The 19,960-nt window shown below is 41.1% G+C and overlaps 1 protein-coding gene across 1 annotated transcript; it reads left to right on the forward strand.

The window, feature by feature from the left end:
- Positions 1-68: 68 nt before the first annotated feature.
- On the forward strand, positions 69-14,778 carry CMPK1 (cytidine/uridine monophosphate kinase 1). Its single transcript, XM_075508724.1, has 6 exons — positions 69-333; positions 8,916-9,062; positions 9,952-10,104; positions 11,661-11,737; positions 11,817-11,913; positions 12,394-14,778. The coding sequence occupies exons 1-6, from the start codon at positions 259-261 to the stop codon at positions 12,433-12,435; spliced, it is 591 nt and encodes a 196-aa protein (XP_075364839.1). The 5' UTR covers positions 69-258; the 3' UTR covers positions 12,436-14,778.
- The last annotated feature ends 5,182 nt before the right edge of the window (positions 14,779-19,960 follow it).

A 19,960-nucleotide genomic window follows, 5' to 3' on the forward strand; every position in this document is an offset into this window, starting at 1 on the left:
GGGAGCGCCGCAGCTGCCGGCCCTGCGCGCACGTGCCCGCCCCGCCCCTCCCGGTCGGCGCGCGCCGCCGGGGACCCGGAAGCACTTTCCCTCGGCGGGGACAGCTCAGCAGCTGGTGCGCGGCGGCGGCTCTGCCTCAGCCCCATCCCCAGCCCTGGCCTCGGTGCCCGCCGCTCCCCGCTCGCTCTACGGCCGCCCCCTGGCCGCCGCCCCGCCGCCGCTGTCCTGCTGCTGCTCCGCCGCCGCCTCCTTCTCCTCATGAAGCCCGTCGTTGTCTTCGTCCTCGGCGGGCCCGGGGCGGGCAAGGGGACGCAGTGCGCTCGCATCGTGGAGGTGAGGGCAGTGGTCCCGCCGCCGGGCAATGGGAGGGGGTGTACGGGACTACGCGTCCCGGCGTGCCTCGGGGCTCCGGCTGCGGGGGAGTCTGCGGGCGCGGCCGCGGGGCACGCTGGGAGTTGTAGGCCCTCCCGGAGGGGTCCGTGCCTCTCCGGGGGCTGGTCGCTTGGGGGAGCGTGTCCCCCTTCGCCCGGCGGCGGGCCCCGCATCTCCCTTGCGGTCTGGGCTCTTGTCTAGCCTCGGTGGAGGCGGTAAAATAAAAATAACTGACCCACATCTTCCCGTTAACCGGTGAAGTGGTGGGGGCAGCCCCACTCCGGCCCCTCAGCTCACCTTCCAGCCCCTGTCAGGCGGCCCAGCCAGGGCCCGGCCTCTTTCCTTCTCCTGCCTTTTCTTCCCTCGGCCCCCCGGGATCCCACCCCACTGGTGGGTCTGCCTGCACTGGCACCCACCCTGGGCAGTGGGACCAGGGCTTGGAGGCCGCCCCAGCTTGGCATGAACGGCAGTGGTTCAGGTGGGAGCACCGGTTGCCCGCTGCGCCTTGGTAGAGGGGCCTGACCACGGCCCTGGAGAAGTGCCTGGGTGGTGACACGTTGTCAGGCTGGTCTTTCAGGCCAGTCTTGCAGCCCGGCCAGAGTGGGTGGCTCTGTACACGTCTGCGTGGCCACGTAGGTGACTGCGGGGCTGCCACCTGCACGCCTCAGGTTGCCAGTTTTGTGGCCTGGGAGTGGAGGTGAGATGGTTTACAGTGGTTGGGAATACATTGACTTCAAATGTGTGGGATCAAGGTCCATGTCTTCTGAAGCCTGTCCCATAATCGTAAGAGCTGGTACAGTAGACATTGCAGGGTGTTGGCTTGCTGACCCGGTGCCATCTCTCTAAGTTGTGAAAGTAAAATGTTAAAAATAGAACAAGAATTTTGTCCTATGACAGAATATGATAGAGGTCAAAGGATGTCCTGACCCCATAGGTGGTTAATCTTGCTCTCTCTTTTCAAAGAGCCTAAAACTGACAGGATAGGTTGAGAAAACTTTCTGCTATATTTTTCACTTTTTCAGTTTTCCAAATACATTTTTACCGCCATTTGAGATAGAACAAGTATCTAAGAAAGAACGGTGAATGCTACATGGTGTAGTACTGTCCTTTTAAAAACCAAAAAACACAGGGATAATTGCATTGTATTCAGGTGGATAATTACAGAAGTAGTTAAGGCTGAATGCTTCCAAACATGTGTGTATGTTGGATTTGAAGCAGCTCTTTTTTCTTTCTTTTTTTTTTTTTCTGAGCAGTTATGTATATTTTTCTTCTTGAAAGCCATGTAGGATCAAAGTTTATCCATACCCGCACTGAAAGAAATTACTAAGAACTGTAGCAATGCCCATGTTTCTGAAATTATTGGTGGAAAAAAAATCTGCAACTCCTGGCACAGGCACATTTTGTGTGTCGTCTATTCTGGTGATGCCCTGGCAGTGCTGTTACAGTTTATCCACGCTGCCATTATATCCCAGTCCTCAGTGTTGTATAACGAAGTTAGGCGAATTTGGTCCAGACTGAAAAATGCCATTATGACTTTAGTTCTGAAGGATTTTAACCTCAAATTACAGACTCTCATTCAAACCGGCTTATTCATTAAATTAAATTGTGGGATGAAAGGTTCATAGTACTCATAAAGGCTTTTTGGTAAGGTCAAATTCTGCCCCTGGCACATAGCAAACAAATGAGCTTAAACGGTAGGGGAATCTTGTAGGCTGTCATCAATGGCTTTCACCAAACCATTAATGTAGCCTCAGGGCTGAAGTACCTTGTGTGGCCCCTGGCCTATGTTTAGAAATATAAATGCCTTTGGCTTGATAGGCTAATATAATTGGATAAAGACCACTTTATTAGGAGGAGTTCAAATGAGTCGTTGCTACTCAAATTGTATTTGCAGCTAAACATGGAAGAAGGAAGTTGACTTTGCTTGTGCTGTATTTATTTTCTTTCTAAGCCTGGAAAGGGACGTCCAAATACTAATAAATGTAAATTTGCTTTAATTCTGCTAATCTTGTTCACTGCATGGAAAGAAGTTAATGGAAGTCAGTGGGCTGACAGTAGAAAGCACTTGGACCTGCTGACTGCAACAGATGGTCTTCCTGCTTGCTTGGACACCTCTACAGGAGCCACTGGCTAAACTTTGAGGGAGAGAGGGTCTGAGGTAGTTGAAGGGAGAGTTGGACTGATGCGAGCCTGCTGTAAAACTTTAGAAAAAGGGGACATGAACAGGGAAGTGTGGATGAAACGCAGCAGAGGTACTGGAGAGCATCAGCTTTTTTAAGCACACATCCTTGGCCTGGCCCCTGGCAGCCCCCCAGAGAGCCCTGGTGCAGACGGTTGAATAGCCTGTATGCAGTCAATGCTGCCTTTAGGTTAAAGGTGTATTTTTTTTCAGATTTTAAACCCTGTTGGCAGCTTGCCACAGAGAAAAGGGGCTGTAGCTGAGTAATAATAAACCTCATTCATCCTTGTTGTAAATGGACTGAATAATATTACTTTACATTTGGAATGAATCTGACCCAGTATCTTGCTGTAAATCTGAAGTTTGTACTGAACAAAAAGTCAGTAAGAGCTATAAATATTTCTCGGTTGCTATTCATACTAGAGATTTGGGACAGAGCACATCACATGTGGGAGAAGTCTCACCTTGCTGAGATGAGATCTTGTATGATTTTAGCATTAAATGATTTTATTAACAAACCAAGGGTAGCTGTGTTTTGTAGGTTAAAGGGAGTATTACGTACTACCTGGGAACAATTTCTCAAAGAAGTGTTGTAATTGTTTTGCTGACTGTGCTTTACATTCCCAGAAAAGGGAGATGGCTATCACATGTTGTAGGTAAAATACATATTTTTTAAGTACTAGCCTAAAGCATAACTGCTCAATATGTGTGTGCTTGAGTCCCTCATTCTGGAGAAGGCATGTATTCATGCCAAATTTGGACCAAAATGTAGAAATTATTTGAGGCACAAAGACACAGTAACAAGCGGAAATGGGTATTGACACAGTGTACGAAAGGGAACAGCAGGTAAGCGATTAGGTTTCTTTATCTTCGCAGATAAGGTTGGAGGAGACAGCTGAACCAGGCTGGTTTTCTCCGATACAGAGGGAAGACTCATGTACATTCCACAGACTGACAGAATTGTCAGTGAAATGCAAATGCAGCAGAACTGCTGCTCTGGACCAGTTTCTCCTATTTAGGAAGGGTGAAGCAGAATTCCCTCAAGTTCTTATTCTCTCCCTTCCAGCTCTGCAGATTAACTCCCGAAACCTTCCACAGCTCAGTTAGGTGGAGCTTGCCATCATTTGGCACTGTTGCGTAGCTGTCGTGTGAGGCAGCATATTTGACCAGGTAGTTGAATTATGTCATTTGAATGCAGGTTCTTGCAATAACCTTCATGCTTTCCACAGTGTTTGTATCTTCTGTGACTGTGAGATTATTATGTGTGTAGGGCAAAATGAATGTGTTTTATTGCTGACTTCTGAACTTTGCTTATAAACTGGTTATGGTAAAGTCAAGCAAAAAAATGTGTTCTTCAAATCTACACAAAATATGCTTTCATGTATGTAAATGTTAAATCCTTATAACCTTTGCCTAAAATGCAAAGCTCTCTGGTTGATGAGAAGAATAATAACTAAATAATTTGGTTTTATTCCAAGCAAGATTTGAGTTGTATTTTTGTTTGCTTGTTTTGGCAAGGTGATTCTGTAGGGATTTGGGGTATGCAAGACATCCCTCTCTGTGTACCTAAACTATAATTCACCTCCACCACAGCCCTATCCTGTAGCTAAATCTAAAATTAATCCCACAAGGTGGGATGCTGAGCCTTCTCCTTATATAAGCGCGTAAGTTAATATCAAAATGGAAAAAGATGTTAAATTGCTTTGAGAGATATGATAAGGAGATTTGCTAGGGTGACGAAAACAATGCAAGGAAGAGCTCATTGTATAAGAAACACTCCCCTGAAAGTGGCAGTGGATTTAGGTTTTGCTGTCATGTGTTAATTGTCTTCTGGAAGTCTGCTAAGAGACAGTGTTAACTTCCTTGAAATAAAAACATTTTTAGAATTGTTTGCTTTAAACTCAACTTCTGAAATCTCTTTCAAGAGTGCCAAGTATTAGTATTCTACTTAGCCTTAAGTTCTCATAGTTGTTTTTTGGAATATAAGTTTATATTTCTGAACTTGGGAGCTTTTTTTAAAACACGGTGAGTGATCGTTTAAATCTACCCCCTGAAGATTTATCCCTATACACTTCCATTTTGCAGAACACTGGGTATTGAATTTTGGACTTTTCCAAGCATACTGGGTGCCTTTTATTGAGCTCAGCATTCCTGAAGCACTGGGGTGCTCTGTTTGCCCACCCCCACCCCCCCTTCCCTGCGGGCACTGTCAGGGGGATCTCCTTTGTGCGTTTTGTTTTGTTAATGTGTTTTTTGGTTTGTTTTTTCCCCCCGCAGAGGCAAGAACATATTTCAAACTAAGAAAATGTCTTCAATTTTTTCTTTTAATAAGCAGACGGAAGGTCTATTACTGCATTATAATTTATATCCCAAAATTTTAATTCCATGTGCTAATTGCTAATAGGACAAACAAAAGCTTTTTAGGTAAAAAAAATATGAAGGCTGCAGGCTTTGCACAGTTCTGTTTTTATTTTACCTAGTTCTTGAATGGTGTACGGAGCAAATTTCGGTTGTTTATTAAGGTTGCCCAAGATATGACAGGTCAGAACTAGGGCAATAAAAGTTTGTATTTTATTTGTTTAAATCTTAAGCCCTGTGACTTTCATTTTCAGAGTAACAATGATAAGCCAAGATAGGAGTCAAGGTCAAAGCAGTGATTTGTGTTTCTCTTGCTTTTTCTTGGCTTCTGCTCACTTAAGGAAGTCTCAAGCTGTGTGTTTAGTGGAGAGATGTGTTGCTGGACCACACAGGGCTGGATCAGAAATAAACCTTGTGCCCCTTGAAAGCTGGCTGCGTAAGGAGTCCCAGCAGCAGCTGCTGCACACCGCTGATCCTTTTTTACTGCCTGGAGAAGATTGCTAGGGCAGACTCCGCCTTATTCAAGTCTGCCACAGAATGACTCATGTATTTTCAGTTGTATTCCTCTATTTATTGTATTTACTGAAAACAAAGCATGTTCTGTCTGCGGAGTGGAAGTTGCAAATCCTGGCTGACAGGAAAGCTAGAAGTGGCTATAGGACGGGGGAGAGAAGGGCATCCCAGGGAGGCTGCAGTCTTGGGTTGTAATTTGGAGATGTGGAGCATACGGCTTGCACGTCCCAGTTTGTCCTGCTGAATGGGGACTGGTTTACCAGGCCACTGTGAGACAAACAAGCGAGCAATGTTTTGCTCTGCTCTACACAGTACTGCTAAGTGCTGTTCTGAGTAACACCTCCATGGTGGGATTGATGGAAACTTGAGCTTGCCTTTCCACATCACTGGGATTTTTTTTTTTTTTTTAAAGCACAGGTCTACAGTGGTGCTAAAGATAGATGATTTTTATCTTTTTCGTTCACAGTTAATTTTTGTAAGAGATTTGGATTATGGTTCTCCAAATATAAAAATAGTTTTAAAAATAATGAGAACTTGTGTAATAGCAACTTACTGATTTAGTCTTTTTTTTTTATTCTTACAGAACAGCACACCAGTCCGCTAGCATAGCAGAAAACATTATCTCTGAAAAAAGTTTTAGAATAGTTAATTCTATATTTTCTTTTTTCTTCTATTTAATCTAAAAATCTGTCCAAGTTTTAGGTGCTTGGCATCCAAGTATTAGGAAAATGTTTTTAACCTAGTTTCTATTTCAGGTCTTCCTTTCAGTCTGACATTATGGATCTAGCATATATGCATCCTTCAAGAACTGGAGAAACTGCTTTTTCATTGTTTGGCAGCCACAGTCCTGCTCCCTTTCTGATTTCGGAGGAGAAGAATTAGGCAATAGTTGCGACAAGTCATGTTCTGGGGATTGCATCAAGATGTACTTGGCACTGCTGGAAAGTCATGCTGGCATAATGCAAACCTGGGCGAGATGCACGAGTGTTTTGCCCTGGTTTTTGTGCAGTTACATCACAGTCTCTTTTGCGAGCTCTTGGGGATGTGACCATTTTCTCCAATTCAGGATGCTTGCTGAGGGTTTATCTTGCCTAAGATGAAAGAAAACTTTGTGCCCTGTACGCATTAATTAAAACTGGCAAGAGCAGCGTGAGCATCTCTGAAGCCTTCTGTGTGTGTATGGAGCAGCAGCCAAGCCTTTCTCCGTGCTTGTTTGCATTGTTTAAACCGACATGTTTTCTTTGGCTCTTGACTCAGTACAGTTAACAAATAAATGTTTTGCCCCTGAAGGAGAGGTTTGTTTTTCTTATTGCCTGGCTAATCCATTCTGAAGGTTACTCTAGAATACAATTTACTATTACCTAAAACATGTCTATTTATACAACAGCACTTTAAAACACTTCTATCTTTTACTTTCCTGTTCAGCCGTTAAAAACTATTTTAGTTTGCTGTTGCAAAAGAGAGAATTCCAAAAATTGTCTGACTCAATTTTGTTTTCATGCATGAAAAGGGAAATGCCAAGGAAAATTAAATGGTTTGGTAATCCTCTAAAACCAAAGGGATTATATTTTCCTCCTGTTTTCTCATTTGTAGAAACTTGATGTTAAAAATATCATCATTCTTTAACTCTAGCAAGAAGAACTACATGTTAATTTAGGGTTCAGCAGAGTAAGGTTTCTTGCTTGTAAGGAAAGATTTATTCTAGTTTATGGCTTCTGTAGTTCATAGTTAATATTTAGATTTGCAATTAAATAGGCATATCCAAATGCAATACACATTAAAGCAGGAGTACAGTGAGCTTATAGAGGATGTCTGTGGAGCTTTTTCTTCACAGTTATTTAGAGCAAAATCTTGCTTCCTTTTTTTGCCAGCTGTGTAGAGTTTTGGAGATTTAGGTAATTATATCCCTTCTTAAATTATGACTATGGCAGAACTAACTTTCCACGCTTTTGTGGGTGAAATTGGAAAGCAACTGAAATGTTTTTAAAGTCACTTAGTGGGTTGTGTAATATTTCTGTTGTACTTAGTCCAGTAGCCAAGTTTTTAAATCCCAAGTTCACAGCCTTAAAAAGTGTGTAGTCACATTATTATGCTGTTCAGGCACCTTTGTTGAAATTTGCTTTGGATATTGCTGCAGCCAAGCTGATAACCCTGAAGTTTTTTTGCTGCTGCTTTTGTTTTGTGTAAAAACTTTAGGATGAGTATGTATAGGTGTACTCTGTTTTGGATTTATAGCTAGTTTAAGTAATCACCAAGGAGATGTCTTTATTGCCTGCTTTTATGGACTATATTTGGTCAAGAAGCATAGTACACTTAGTTTTCTTGTGGTGTTAAATGAGCTGAGAAAGTGATTGTTTTGTGCTTTGAAATTTCCTTTATAACAATGCATTTCTCTTTGGTAAGAGTGCATTTGTATGTTTGCACTAGGTGTCTATTTGTGATGGTAAATGCCTGAGAAATTCAAGTGCAATAAATACTTTTCATTGGTGTTTTGCATTGGCAACTTTTTTTAGATGTAGTTTGAGGTGAAAGAAAAGAGTAATGGTGTTTGCTGTGTTCCTGCATCCTGGTATCAAATTGATAGATTTAGACCTGATCTCTCTGCTCTCTTTCTGTTTACTGTACATGGCATGACATAGGGTGGCACCAGTGTAGCTGTTTACCTTCATCTGCCACATCATCGTTATGAGAAGGCACTAGCCTCCCCCCAAGGGCTACCCTCCGAGTTTGTCACGTTCATCCCAGGGAAGGAGGTAGCAGGGGCAGGCAGGGCTGGGTTTGGAGGAGTGCATGTTTGTGTAGCTGCGGTGTTAGATGCAGAGTTGTAAGTGATTTGACCAAGGCAGAGGAGGAAGTTGGTGCCAGAACGACCATGGAAACGTAAAGATTTCTGACTCGTGCTGTGCTTGAAACATTCCTCCAGCTCCAAAGGACCTGGAATCACCTCATATGCTTTTCTTTAAGTAGGTAATTAGATAAAATTACAAACCTATTGCGTAAATACAGCAAGAAAAGGCACTATCTCAACTTTTTCACTTTGTAAATCAAGACTTGACCCAGTAACTGATAACCACTGAGAATTTTTAAGTTGTTGAACTGTTAGGATGGGGTATAGCTTGTATCTAATTTGCTGATTGTTACACGTCTCATTGCACAGTGTAACATTTCAGGAAGCACCTTGGGGATTTTGAGACAGTCTCGTTTCCAAACATGACAACATTACCTTTGAAAACAGTACATGAATGCCTGACCAAAGCCTTGTTGAGCATTTTACCCAAGAATTTCTCTACTGCTGTGCTTTCTGTGCATACAGGGTATGCTGTATTGTCAGATTACACATTGAAGATGGAATAGATCCGTCACTGGCAAGAGGCTATTCCCTGTATTTTTCTCTTGTAATGCAAAGATAAACGTGGGTGACACCGTTGACTGGTTAACTTTGCACGTGTACTAATTCAAGGGACTCTATACCTGTTTGTTTTGCCCATTTCAGAAATACGGCTACACGCACCTTTCTGCTGGTGACCTCCTTCGAGATGAACGAAAAAGGCCAGGCTCACAGTATGGAGAACTCATTGAGAACTACATTAAGGAGGGGGAGATTGTACCGGTTGAAATAACAATCAGCTTGCTGAAGAGGGTAAGGAAAGGGCTATTTCCTTGCTGGTTTACTCTTGCAGACTAAACAACAAAGCAGTGGCCGTATTCTGGAAGAATAGCCTTTCCTCCAGTGTGAGTAGTATGAAATGGCAGACACATAGGTGTGTATCACATACTGGGCTTCTCTTAGCAGTTACTCATGTTTCTTTCTGGCTGGTTGGAGGGCAGTAGGTGATGGCCTCTGATACCTGGGGATCTGTGAGAATGGATTATTTTTATTTTATTTTTTTAGTAGCTCTAGGGAAATCAGTGAAACTCTGTATTTCTTATTTCCCTTAACTAGCTTTTGGACTTCTTCGTCAGCTCAGTCATATTTGACTGGAGGGTAGAGGCCTTAAAGGTACGAAGTTTCTGTAAGTTTTATCAAAATAGATACCCACATGAAGGAGAGGAGCACCTGCTAATGTTCCTGTGGAAGGAAAAGCTCCAGCCTTTATCCTTACTAGATGTCCAGGAAAACAACTAGAGTATCTCCTTTAAGACAGAAAAGGCTTCTGTTGCTTGTGGCACTGAATTTGTCTGGAGCTTTTCCGTTAGAATTAACTCTAGATCAGGGATGTTTTGGCATCTTATTGTGTAACAGCACTTTCCAGTATCTTGTAGAAAATCAACTTTAAAGCTGGGATTGTGTGTTATGAGATTTTGAGCTTTATGAAATAGTAAATTCAGTTTGAAAGAAGGCTATGTTGGTGCATCACTGAATTAGTTAGCGTGCATTGAAGGTGAAACAAAAATACATTTTGTAAATCTGCAGTAATCCTAAAATAAATGCTTCTCAACTTACCATGTCAACATTTTGGGGGTAATTTAATAAGTAGATAAATGGTTGTATGTGCAGGAGATCATGAAATGAATTTCTCTTTTATCAGGCTATGGATCAAACAATGGCTGCCAATTCCCAGAAGAACAAGTTCTTGATTGATGGATTTCCCAGGAATGAAGATAATCTTCAAGGCTGGAATAAGACTATGGATGGAAAGGCAGATGTTTCTTTTGTTCTCTTTTTTGATTGTGACAATGAGGTAATGAAGTGTGTTATTCTGTAACTTCCTTTCTTGCTATATTGTGAGAATCAGTCAAGAAGAACAATAAAACTCTGTCAGGTGGTGAATGAACTAGTGTAAGAGTAGAAGGAAAACTTCGTCTGTGAGTTTCAGGGATTTTTTGGCAATGTGTTTTTGCAGATTAAAAACTGCATGTTTTTGAAATAGCAGGCAGCTAATTGCACTTGGTATAATCATGTGCGAATAAATTATTTTGAAGTACTTCAGGCAATTGCATTCTTAAGGAAAATTTATAAAAACTTTAAATACATTATACAAAATTAATTTTGTAAGTTTTCAGAAAACATTACTCTGTTTACTCTTAGTAACTGTTGTTTAGTCCAAAATGAACTTGATAGCAATGTCTGCTTTAATTCTAAAGTGCTGGCAGCAGCAGTCTTTATTTTCATAGTTATGAGCTGTGCTATAGGATAGCCAGTAATCAACATTTTATTCAGCAAGTCATTAGATTACAAGGGCATTTTGACAGTGATACATTATATTCATTTAACAAGTGCCATGATATGCTGTCTTTTTAATATGTCAGTGCCCTTGAAGCATAAAAATTGATATGAGAATCCCAGCACCTGAAGTTGAGTTTCTTCCTTTTACTCTTTTCCCCGATTTCCTGAGAAGTTTCGTTACTTTTTGTTTCACTTAATTGCAATTATTTTTTTATCTCAAAGAACAAGTGAGGGGCTATTTTTTTCTATTTAAAAACTTAAATAAGATTAAATGAATTTTTTGACTTGGTGGGGTGTTAATTTGGGGGTTCTAATGTTTTTTACTAGATCTAAAAATAGACAACAATGCCTACGTGATCTTCTGGATTTTTTTTTTACTATGAGTGTACTTTGTAGGAAAAAAATAATTTTTAACCATTGTCCTCTTGCACGAGTAGGATAAATGTATTCATGAAGTGTACGTGTGTCAGCATTGCTTACTTAACTTTATGTTTCAAAACGTAGTTCCTTGGGCAGCTTTTAACTATGGTTAGTTCTTCAGTCTTTACTTAGATTTTGATTTTTAAGTCTTTGTTATAGCAATGTCAAGTAAGAACATTTTAACTTACAATAACTTAGTATGTAGCCTTACAAAATTCTTGGGAGAACATACAGTGACTTTCTTTCAGTGCAGGCATATATTAGTAGTCTAACGTGACATGCTGCTTTTCAGAAAGTCTGAACACATCCTTGAAAATCAGGTAATTTTCTTCTTTAAATGTCTCAAGTTGGAGACCCAGTGGAACCACAGAGCCTGATGTTGCTTTTACTTCCACTGACCCCAATCCCATTTTAAGAGCCCCCATTTTAATAATACTGATGAAGTGTATGAATAAACTGATGAAGTGTAAAGCTATCATCCTCTTTCTCTGGAAGAATCTAACTTTACATGTGAACTCTGGTTACATCCACCAGATCTGGACAGTATTTTTTGTCAGGCCTATTTAGATTTTCAGGATTCTTGTTTTGTTCCTGCTTGCAAGATAGCACCTTGTGTTCTTGGTTGTGATCATCCTTTTGATATTTTTGTAGATATGTATTGGCCGCTGTCTTGAAAGAGGCAAAAGCAGTGGTAGGAGTGATGATAATCGGGAGAGTCTGGAAAAGAGGTACTATCTTCAAAATTTTTCAGTTCCCTTCTGTTTATATTTTACTATGTAATGCTTTTTCCCCTGTGCTTTCTCCTAGAATTCATACATATCTGCAGTCTACTAAGCCTATAATAGATTTGTATGAGAGAATGGGAAAAGTCAGAAAAGTGGATGCCTCTAAATCTGTTGATGAAGTAAGTATATAAGCCAAAAAAACACGGGGATGACAGTGGCAGGGTACATATTTTTGGCACTCTTCTGAGATGTGTGTGTGGTTAGTGTGCTAATTAAGCACTGATAGGCATTACTGAGGGAGGTTGTAGAACTCTTGTTTTGACTCTTGAAGAACTGATTAAGATGTAAGTAACTTTAAGAAATCAATTAGTTCTGCTTGAACATGAGCTGGACTAAACACATTTTCAGTGTTTCTGTGTTTAACAGTGTCTTGTCTTTTTCACTTTTGTGAGCTTTTGCTTTTCTGAAATATTATTGCTCTTCTGTCTCAGTTTCCCAGAATTGATGCCAATTTCACTATTAAAGAATTACTATGAATGTTCTAAGGAAAAACCCATTTTTTTTTTTAAATACTGTCAATTATTGTGTGTGCTGGTTTAACTTAAAGTAACTGTTTGACTAACACTTCATAAAATTAATATTCTTCTCTTTCTTTTTAGGTTTTTGAAAAAGTTGTACAAATTTTTGACAAAGAAGGCTAATTCCCAGCTTGAAAGTTCATTTAAACCTGTGCTTGAATCTTGCTTGAATAGCTGCTACTGCAGTCCACTCTTTGTAGTTGTTTTAAAAGATTTTTTTAATTGTTTTTCACATATCTAATGATGATTGGAAAAGCAGTTAATTACAAATGATCTGTTTTTTAAATAGGAAATCATTTCTTGTGGCTATAGTATACAAATTTCAGGGTTCTCCATTAGTACAAGTTCAGTTACTCACATGGCAAAACCACAGTTAAAACATCTCTCTGAACAGACTGTTTATTCTGTCACAGTTCTGTGCCTGTCATGGGCAGCCCTTCTTATTCCTTATTGCCATACACCTATTTTTTTAAGGATCAACTAAACAGCAGCACTAAGCAATGAGGGGCCCGTGTGCCCTTGTTTGTTTTTCGGATGCTTGGACCAAATTTAGCAGATATCTTTTCAGAGTATAATTTTGTCACAACGTTCCCTGTTATCCCCAAACCTGAATTCTGTAAGTCAAGCTACAGTTAGTATGAGAATCTGTTTTAGCGGTTCTCGCAAAACTATTTAATATGCTGTTCAGCAATAGACATACAAAGTACTTTATGGAAAGTGGTGCTTTCTTATGACTCTGGATGTAAACTGTCTTGTAAGTTCTTGAGTACCTGAATGACATGGCCCTGGGCTTTACCTTGTCTTCATTTGCAAAAGGTTAAGAATATAATTTCAAGGTCAGGTCAGTATTTCCATACTCATTTATTTTAAATGATAGTTATATTCTTAATTACAGCATGGTCTTCACAAGATGGCAAAACTCTTAAATAGTGTACAATAAGCAAAATCTTCTAACAGTTCTGTCTTTTTGTAACAAGTGGAAGGGATTTTCTGTATTATTATTATTGAAATACCGTGTTACTGAATGCTTTAAGGTTTGTTACCTGGGGAAATATTTTTATGGTTAAACTAGTGAATTTGTTTCCCTAAAATTGTATAATTTTAATGGCTGTTTGTTTGAAAATATTGTAAATTATTGCACTTTTATTATGATGTGGTCAGCTGAGGGGAAGATACCTGCAGAAAAAAGTTCCATTCCTTTAAACAGATTGGGTCCTGCTTCATCACGTTCTCTTGAATTAGCCAAGTACAGTCAGCAGCAGTAGTTGGGATAAGCAGATAACTGGTTGAAACAAACTGGTTTAAATGTTTGCACAGATGTGGTGTAATTCTGCCTTTTGTTTAAAGTAACCTTTTCTCTCCCCTATATAATATGCATAGGTCTGTGGGGGCCCAACCATGCATTCCTTGCATGCCCTGAGCTTTCACTGAAGAAGGCTCCAGAAGGCTTGAAGATGAGTGTTTTAACTAATTTTAGTGATAGAGTGGTTCTTCCTACGTTAACTGACACTGTAATTGGTTTGTGATTTGCTAATAGATGTTGCAAATTACAGGGAATTGCAATTTGGAAATCTTGGGGTTCGGCTTTTCTTTATTGATGACTTTCTCTATTTAGGAAAAGCTTTAAAATTAAGCCTAGCTTCTAATTAGAATCAGACGTGTTGGTCCTCATGCTGCAATCTGATCTGTGCAGGCAGATTTGTGTTTGCATGAATTCTCATCTCACTGAGGTTCTTGAGGCTGCTGGACTGGGGAAGAGCTGGGTACAGAAACAAAGGGTAAACTACAGTATCTTTTCCAGTATGGTAGGAGTTCAAACAAAGGACTGAGCACAAATAGCTGTTTACTACTGCAGAATATATGGACCATGACTACTTTTGTGAGTGTGGGAGGCTAATGCTTTCGCTTTATGAATTTCCCCGTTAAAAAAAAAAAAAAAAGAAAAAATCATGAAATTCAATTCTTATTGTATAAGTATGCTGACATAGGATAGGATCCAGCAAAACTGCATGTTTTGATATGAAGGTTAGAATCAGGGTTTTTCCAAAAAGACTTCAAACAGGATTCTTTAATCTAATTAGAGAGATTTAATTATCTTTTGTTTCTAAGTTACTAGTTTTTGCAAGTTCTGTTCAGAATAGAGTATCTGTTTTCTCTCATCATATACTTTTCTGTGTATTGAAGTGCTGAAACAAAGAAAAAAACCCTTTGGAGCAAGTTTTTAGGAAAAAATGTTTTGGCAATATTGAATTTGGAGTGGATTGTAATGTGTCTGTGCAAAGACTAGATTTTTTTTTTGTCATTTTATTTATTGAAGATGCCATTAAATGTGTTACCAATTCTTTCAAGTTGGACTTATGATTGAAATAAAGATTAAAGGCAATATGCCAATGTGTTGTGTTCATTTAGCAGCAAAACTGTACAAACAATTTGAGGAGATCCAATAAACTTTGTTCTGTGGCTTAATATGAGTGCGTGGCTTAGTTATCTGACACAAGTGATATTTTTCATATATATCTGTCTATATAAAGTGTGTATTTATCAGTGTTAGATGCCTTGCATGGCCCCATACACCCAGGTGTGTGTATAAAAGTTCCATTTTCACCATCAAAACTGAAGTCCTGAAGACCTTGTTAGGCACAGGATAAGATCAGGCAAATGCTTGTGGAATTGGTACCTTTTCTTGATGGTATAGGTTTATCAAATTACTCTGTTCATATAATTGTGCGGTGATAATTCATTTGGCACATCTGCGAAAGAAAGGGGTCTTGAAGTGGACTAGGAAACACAAACCTATTGTGCAGCTGCTGTTGGAGATGCTTTTTGTCTTGATTATTCATGCTTCCTTGCTCAGTCACCAGCTGATTTCCTGAATGCCATTCTGCTGCTTTGCAGCACATGCCTATGTACTGTACTCCAGACTGTGTTCTTAAAGGAGATTGGCTCAGCATAATATTCTTTATAAAAGAAACTGAGAGATTGCTGCCAGGCTTATTTTAAAATAAGTGTTTACATTTTGCATAAAGGTTTGTCACAAAATGGGTTGTTTATTCACGTGTAGGTTTCCAGTAAACAACATGTTGAAGTTGAAACCTTACTCTGGAAAGATTTGCAGAGCTAGCCTGAAAGGGATGAGAAAAGCAGGGGATTTTTCAGCAGTGGTAGGTATACTTCTGCTGGTGAAACTACATAGACCAAACTGTTCTGCTGAAACCTCACCCTGAGGCTGTAGCGTCTCCTTGGGGACTGACTGACGGGGCAAGGCTCTGGTAGCTTGCCCCAAAGCAGGCTTACCTCTCCCACAAGTGGGAGACTTGAACGGAAAATCCCTGCCCAACAGGTGCCAATTTGATGGAGTGGGGGCAGGCAGAGAAGACCATAAGCAAGCAGTTGAGGATTGCCTCAGTGTAAGATATTCCCCACTAGCAACATTTGTCCGTAATAAGAAGAGGTGGTTCATGAGGGAGTTCCAAGGTCTTGTACAAAATGCTGTGTCTTACAACAGTGAGGACATGTGTGTACCGCTGCCCAGGCTGAACTGGGGAGAATGGAAGAGTTAAATGGAAAAAAACCTCAGTTCACACTGGAGCTGCCAACTGTCGTTACCGGTTGGCAGTTTCTAGCTGCCAGCATTTAGGAAAGTTGCAGCTTAGGGGATTACTTTTCTGCTTAGTTTGAAGTTCAAGACCACTTCGGTCCCTGTTGTGATACAGATGTCTCCGAAAGCTATGATCTGTGACTACTTGGCTGGCCGACTACTTGGCTGGCCACCTACTCGGCAGAGGGGGCAACCTTGGCCCGTTGGCAAGATCAGGTTATTTCTTCAAGGCACAGTGCAGGACTTGGAGACTGGGCACCTGGGCTGTGCGCTTGCCACAGTCCAAAGATCCTGGGGTTAACAGCTAATAATGAAAACTTCAAGACGATGCAAAGAGGATTCAGCTAATCAGGTAACAAAGGAGACAGTAACAAAAATATTAAGACTCATGGTTTCTTACAGCAGCAGTTCTCACACTCTTTTGATCTGCAGACCTTTGTAAATCTTCCAGTGGAGATGGGGGGGGGGGGGGGGGGGGCATGGATGAATTTAATCTTGCTGCTCTCTGCTATTTTTCATGGATTGCTTAGTTTAAGATGGTGGTTTTCAGCCTGTGGTCTGTAGAGTATTTCTGTTGGTAACAATAGGCGTCTTTATTGAGTCTTCTAATCTGCTCAGCTGATGTATTCTCTATCCTCTTTGCTTTCTGCCTTTTAATGTCTTTTCCTTACCTTTCTGAATTGCAGATGCTCTTTGGGATGGGGAAGGGAGTGCTCTTACCATTCTCTATGTGCCTTGCAAAAGAAACAACATTTTTAAATACCTTCAGCTGGAGCAATCAGAACCTGTTTCTGCCAACGAGCTTGGTACATAATCTGTTACAAAACCGATGTAAAGCACATTGTGCGCTTTTTTTTTTCCCAACTACAGAAAATCTCAGTGTAGTACCTCTGTTCTTTTCTCCTATATGAGTGAGATCAGATGTGTCTGTCTTGCTTCAGCACAGTGCTTAGCAGCAGTTGCATGAAAAAACTGCTCAATCACTAGATGTTAAACTAGCAATGACCTGTTATGCTTCAATGGGAGCAAGTGAGATGATTGAGGAGGGGAGGAAAGACGCTTAAAGAAGCTCAGTCAATTCTGCTTCACTAGTCAGACTTCAGCTTTAGATACCTATCTGTTCCACACAGCAGCGATGCTTGTATTTACTCTAGCTATTTCATGATTATGCTGTATAGAAATTCAGGCAAAAGCACTCCCTGCCTGGAAGTTGCCTCTCTCCCCTCCTCGACTCTGCCACCTTGAATACCAGGGGCTGTGGAGATAGGAATTTGTCTTCAGGGTAAAGCTGTAGAAGCTAAACTGGGCAGGATGAAGACAAATTGAGCCGTGCTTGTGAAGAACGAGATGCACGGCTTATTTCACTGTGGGCAGCAATGCCAGGCTATTTTGTCATCCTGGTTTATAACTGCATTCAGACAGCGAAGCAGAAATTTTCTCTTCCCCCTCAAATGTTTGGCAGAAAGCTTGCTTTTGTCTAAAATGCTTCTTAAGCACTGTGTGAACCATTCAGTCCTAAACCAAATACCAGTTTGAGTTGTGCTTTTTCTTTCTAATTTACAAATAGGAGGGTTTGGTTTAGTTTCTTGTAATAGCTGCTGCAGCGAGACAACTCTTGGAAAATACAAGGCGCCATCCCAAAAGATATTATCTGCTTTATTCTGGAGGGCTTTTTAGCACAATGCAGTTTCTTCATGGTGAGAAATGGCAAAGATTGCTGTGCAACTACCAAAGTGTAACTATACGTGGATGGTACGTGGAAACGGTATCTTGTACAACTTTTGTGCTCAGCACGCACTTTTATTTAGTGCCATGAGATGTGAAAAGAGATTTTAGGATAGATTCTCAATTGGATCGAGTCTTAGGAGTGAAGCCTAGTCTGTCATGGAGGTCTTCAGGGACTATCAGGATCTATCAAGGTATTTGGAGGATGTAATAGGTGGTGGTCCTCTTTCCTGACTGAGTATAGAGCTGTCTCTTTAGGTTGCTGTTCGGGGCATTACTACTGTTGTCGTCTTAAACCAGAACCAGCTGAAGTCCCCAGCTGTGGTCACCAAGTACCCTGAGGTCCATGTTATGTTCTAACCCAAACACCTCTGTCCTTGTCTGAATTTCTCCTCTGGTTTCATTTGGATATGATGGAAATCATCAGTGCCTTTATTTCAGGGGGAGGACTGGCACAGTCCGAAGTTAAGCTGCTGCCCCACCTCATACTCTGCACGCACAAGCTTCTGTGAGAGGGAGATGCTCTCTGGGAGCTGTAGTGGCTTCCTTACTTCCATTTTCCTTTCCAGGCAATGCATCCTGGATGGACAGGCTTTCTCAAGGTATAGTAGTATCTCCCATCCCCAAGAGGGGAGATGGTAGCCAGACCATGGGAGAAGCCCTTGGGCATAGAAGACAACAATGGCGTGAAACATCCTGGATGCATTTTTCAAATGGAAGTATAATCAGCAGCCACATTTTTGCTGGGTAATCAAAATGTCCATGGAAAATAGAAACAGGGATAATTTTACCATGTTCTTTCTAATTTAAAATTTTCTGCGGAAAGAAAGTGCATTTGACTGCTTCCTTGTGACAGAGAGCTCAGGATTTTAAGTGCTGTTCCTGAAGCGAGCATTGCATTTGGCTTACCATGTGTGACTTCTTGTGAAGCTGCCCTGGGCTCTTGGATGCTGTTCTTGCCAGCGAGAGCAGATTGCTTCCAGCAATAAACATCCCACAAAATTATGTACGTTCTTTAAGAAAAGTACCAAGATTTTCTGCTAATTGCAAAAATACATAATGGATGCCTTCAGCATCTGTTATTTATTCTCTAACCAGCTTTCATCCAAAAGTAACCTTTAAACAAACATTAAGATTGGGTAGTGTAACTGTTCCAATGTGTCGCACACATCTACACCCTCCAGTTTAATTATGTTTGAAACACATGCTTATAGTTGACTTCTAGTGAGAGGGAGAAGTTGTTTATATCTCTAGCTCGGAGACGTTCACAACCTGGAGAAGAGGATGCTCGGTGCCAGGGCTGGAGGCATGGCTCGGGCGTTTAGCTGTGCTTTTTGGAAGCCAAAGCCCAGCAGAAAAGAGGATTTTGCTCACACGACAATTGCTTCAGTCTACCACAAGGAGGGGTGCAAGGCTCGCAGAGAGGAGGATGCAGCTTGAAAGTGTCATTCATGGGCTGTACGGTATTTCCCGTATATTGAAAGACCTGATTTTTAATAAAAAAGCCTGGCTTTTTTTTTTTTAATGGTGTAACCTTAAAAAAAGATCCTCATAAAGAAACAGATATTTTTGGATGGATTTTTTTGTTGCACTGAGATGTGCTATATTCGTAACTTGGCAACAGTGAATGTCGTGCTTTTTTTGTCAGTTTATTTAATTGCATCTAATGAGAACAACTAGATGGGGCCAACTTAATTATTTATCGTGGCTGTTCTGTGCCACTACATTCGTGATAGGTTTGTCATTCCCATCCTAAACCAACTAGGCAACTTTCCGAGATTGGCTTGGGCGAGAGCTTTCCATTAGCGAAGGAGTTGCATACCTGGTACCGCGGCAGAGAAGCATTCCTAGTGTCTCTCCATCCCAGAGTGCCTCAGAAGTGAGATCTGTCCTGGGCTGGCAGAGGGAGCACTAAAAGCGAAGCTGCTGGGAAAAGCCAAGTGGTAAGCACCCGATTCCCTTTCACAGGAGAATTTTAGAGGGAAAAAACTGTAGCTACCCAGTCAAAAACCTAAATTGTCTTGTCTGTTGATTGGTGTTTTTTGGCAAAATCTCCTAGTTGCCCTTCCATCCTATTATTCCTTCCAAAGGACTCTGAGGGAAAAGCATGGACTAGTTTACTCCTTTAGCCACAGCTGTGCAGGTACTACCTGGGCATCCTTCAGCAATCACGGCCCCATGCTTCCCAGAAGGACCTCAGGGTAGGGGAATGGGAACAGGCAGGATGGGGTTGGCATCTTGTCTGGTGGAGGGTGGAGAAGAGGAGTTTGGAGGTGCCAGCAGGGTTACCTTGGCAAAGCCTTGTGCTGGGGCATAGCCGGTAAT

Source organism: Mycteria americana, chromosome 7, assembly GCF_035582795.1.
Source record: "Mycteria americana isolate JAX WOST 10 ecotype Jacksonville Zoo and Gardens chromosome 7, USCA_MyAme_1.0, whole genome shotgun sequence".
Taxonomy (NCBI): domain Eukaryota; kingdom Metazoa; phylum Chordata; class Aves; order Ciconiiformes; family Ciconiidae; genus Mycteria; species Mycteria americana.

Bases quoted from the DNA above. Each gene is read 5' to 3' on its own strand.
- CMPK1 (XM_075508724.1), top strand. From the start codon at position 259: ATGAAGCCCGTCGTTGTCTTCGTCCTCGGCGGGCCCGGGGCGGGCAAG. The intron at 334-8,915 runs GTGAGGGCAGTG...TGCCCATTTCAG, and splicing joins AGTGCGCTCGCATCGTGGAG to AAATACGGCTACACGCACCT. The intron at 9,063-9,951 runs GTAAGGAAAGGG...CTCTTTTATCAG, and splicing joins CAATCAGCTTGCTGAAGAGG to GCTATGGATCAAACAATGGC.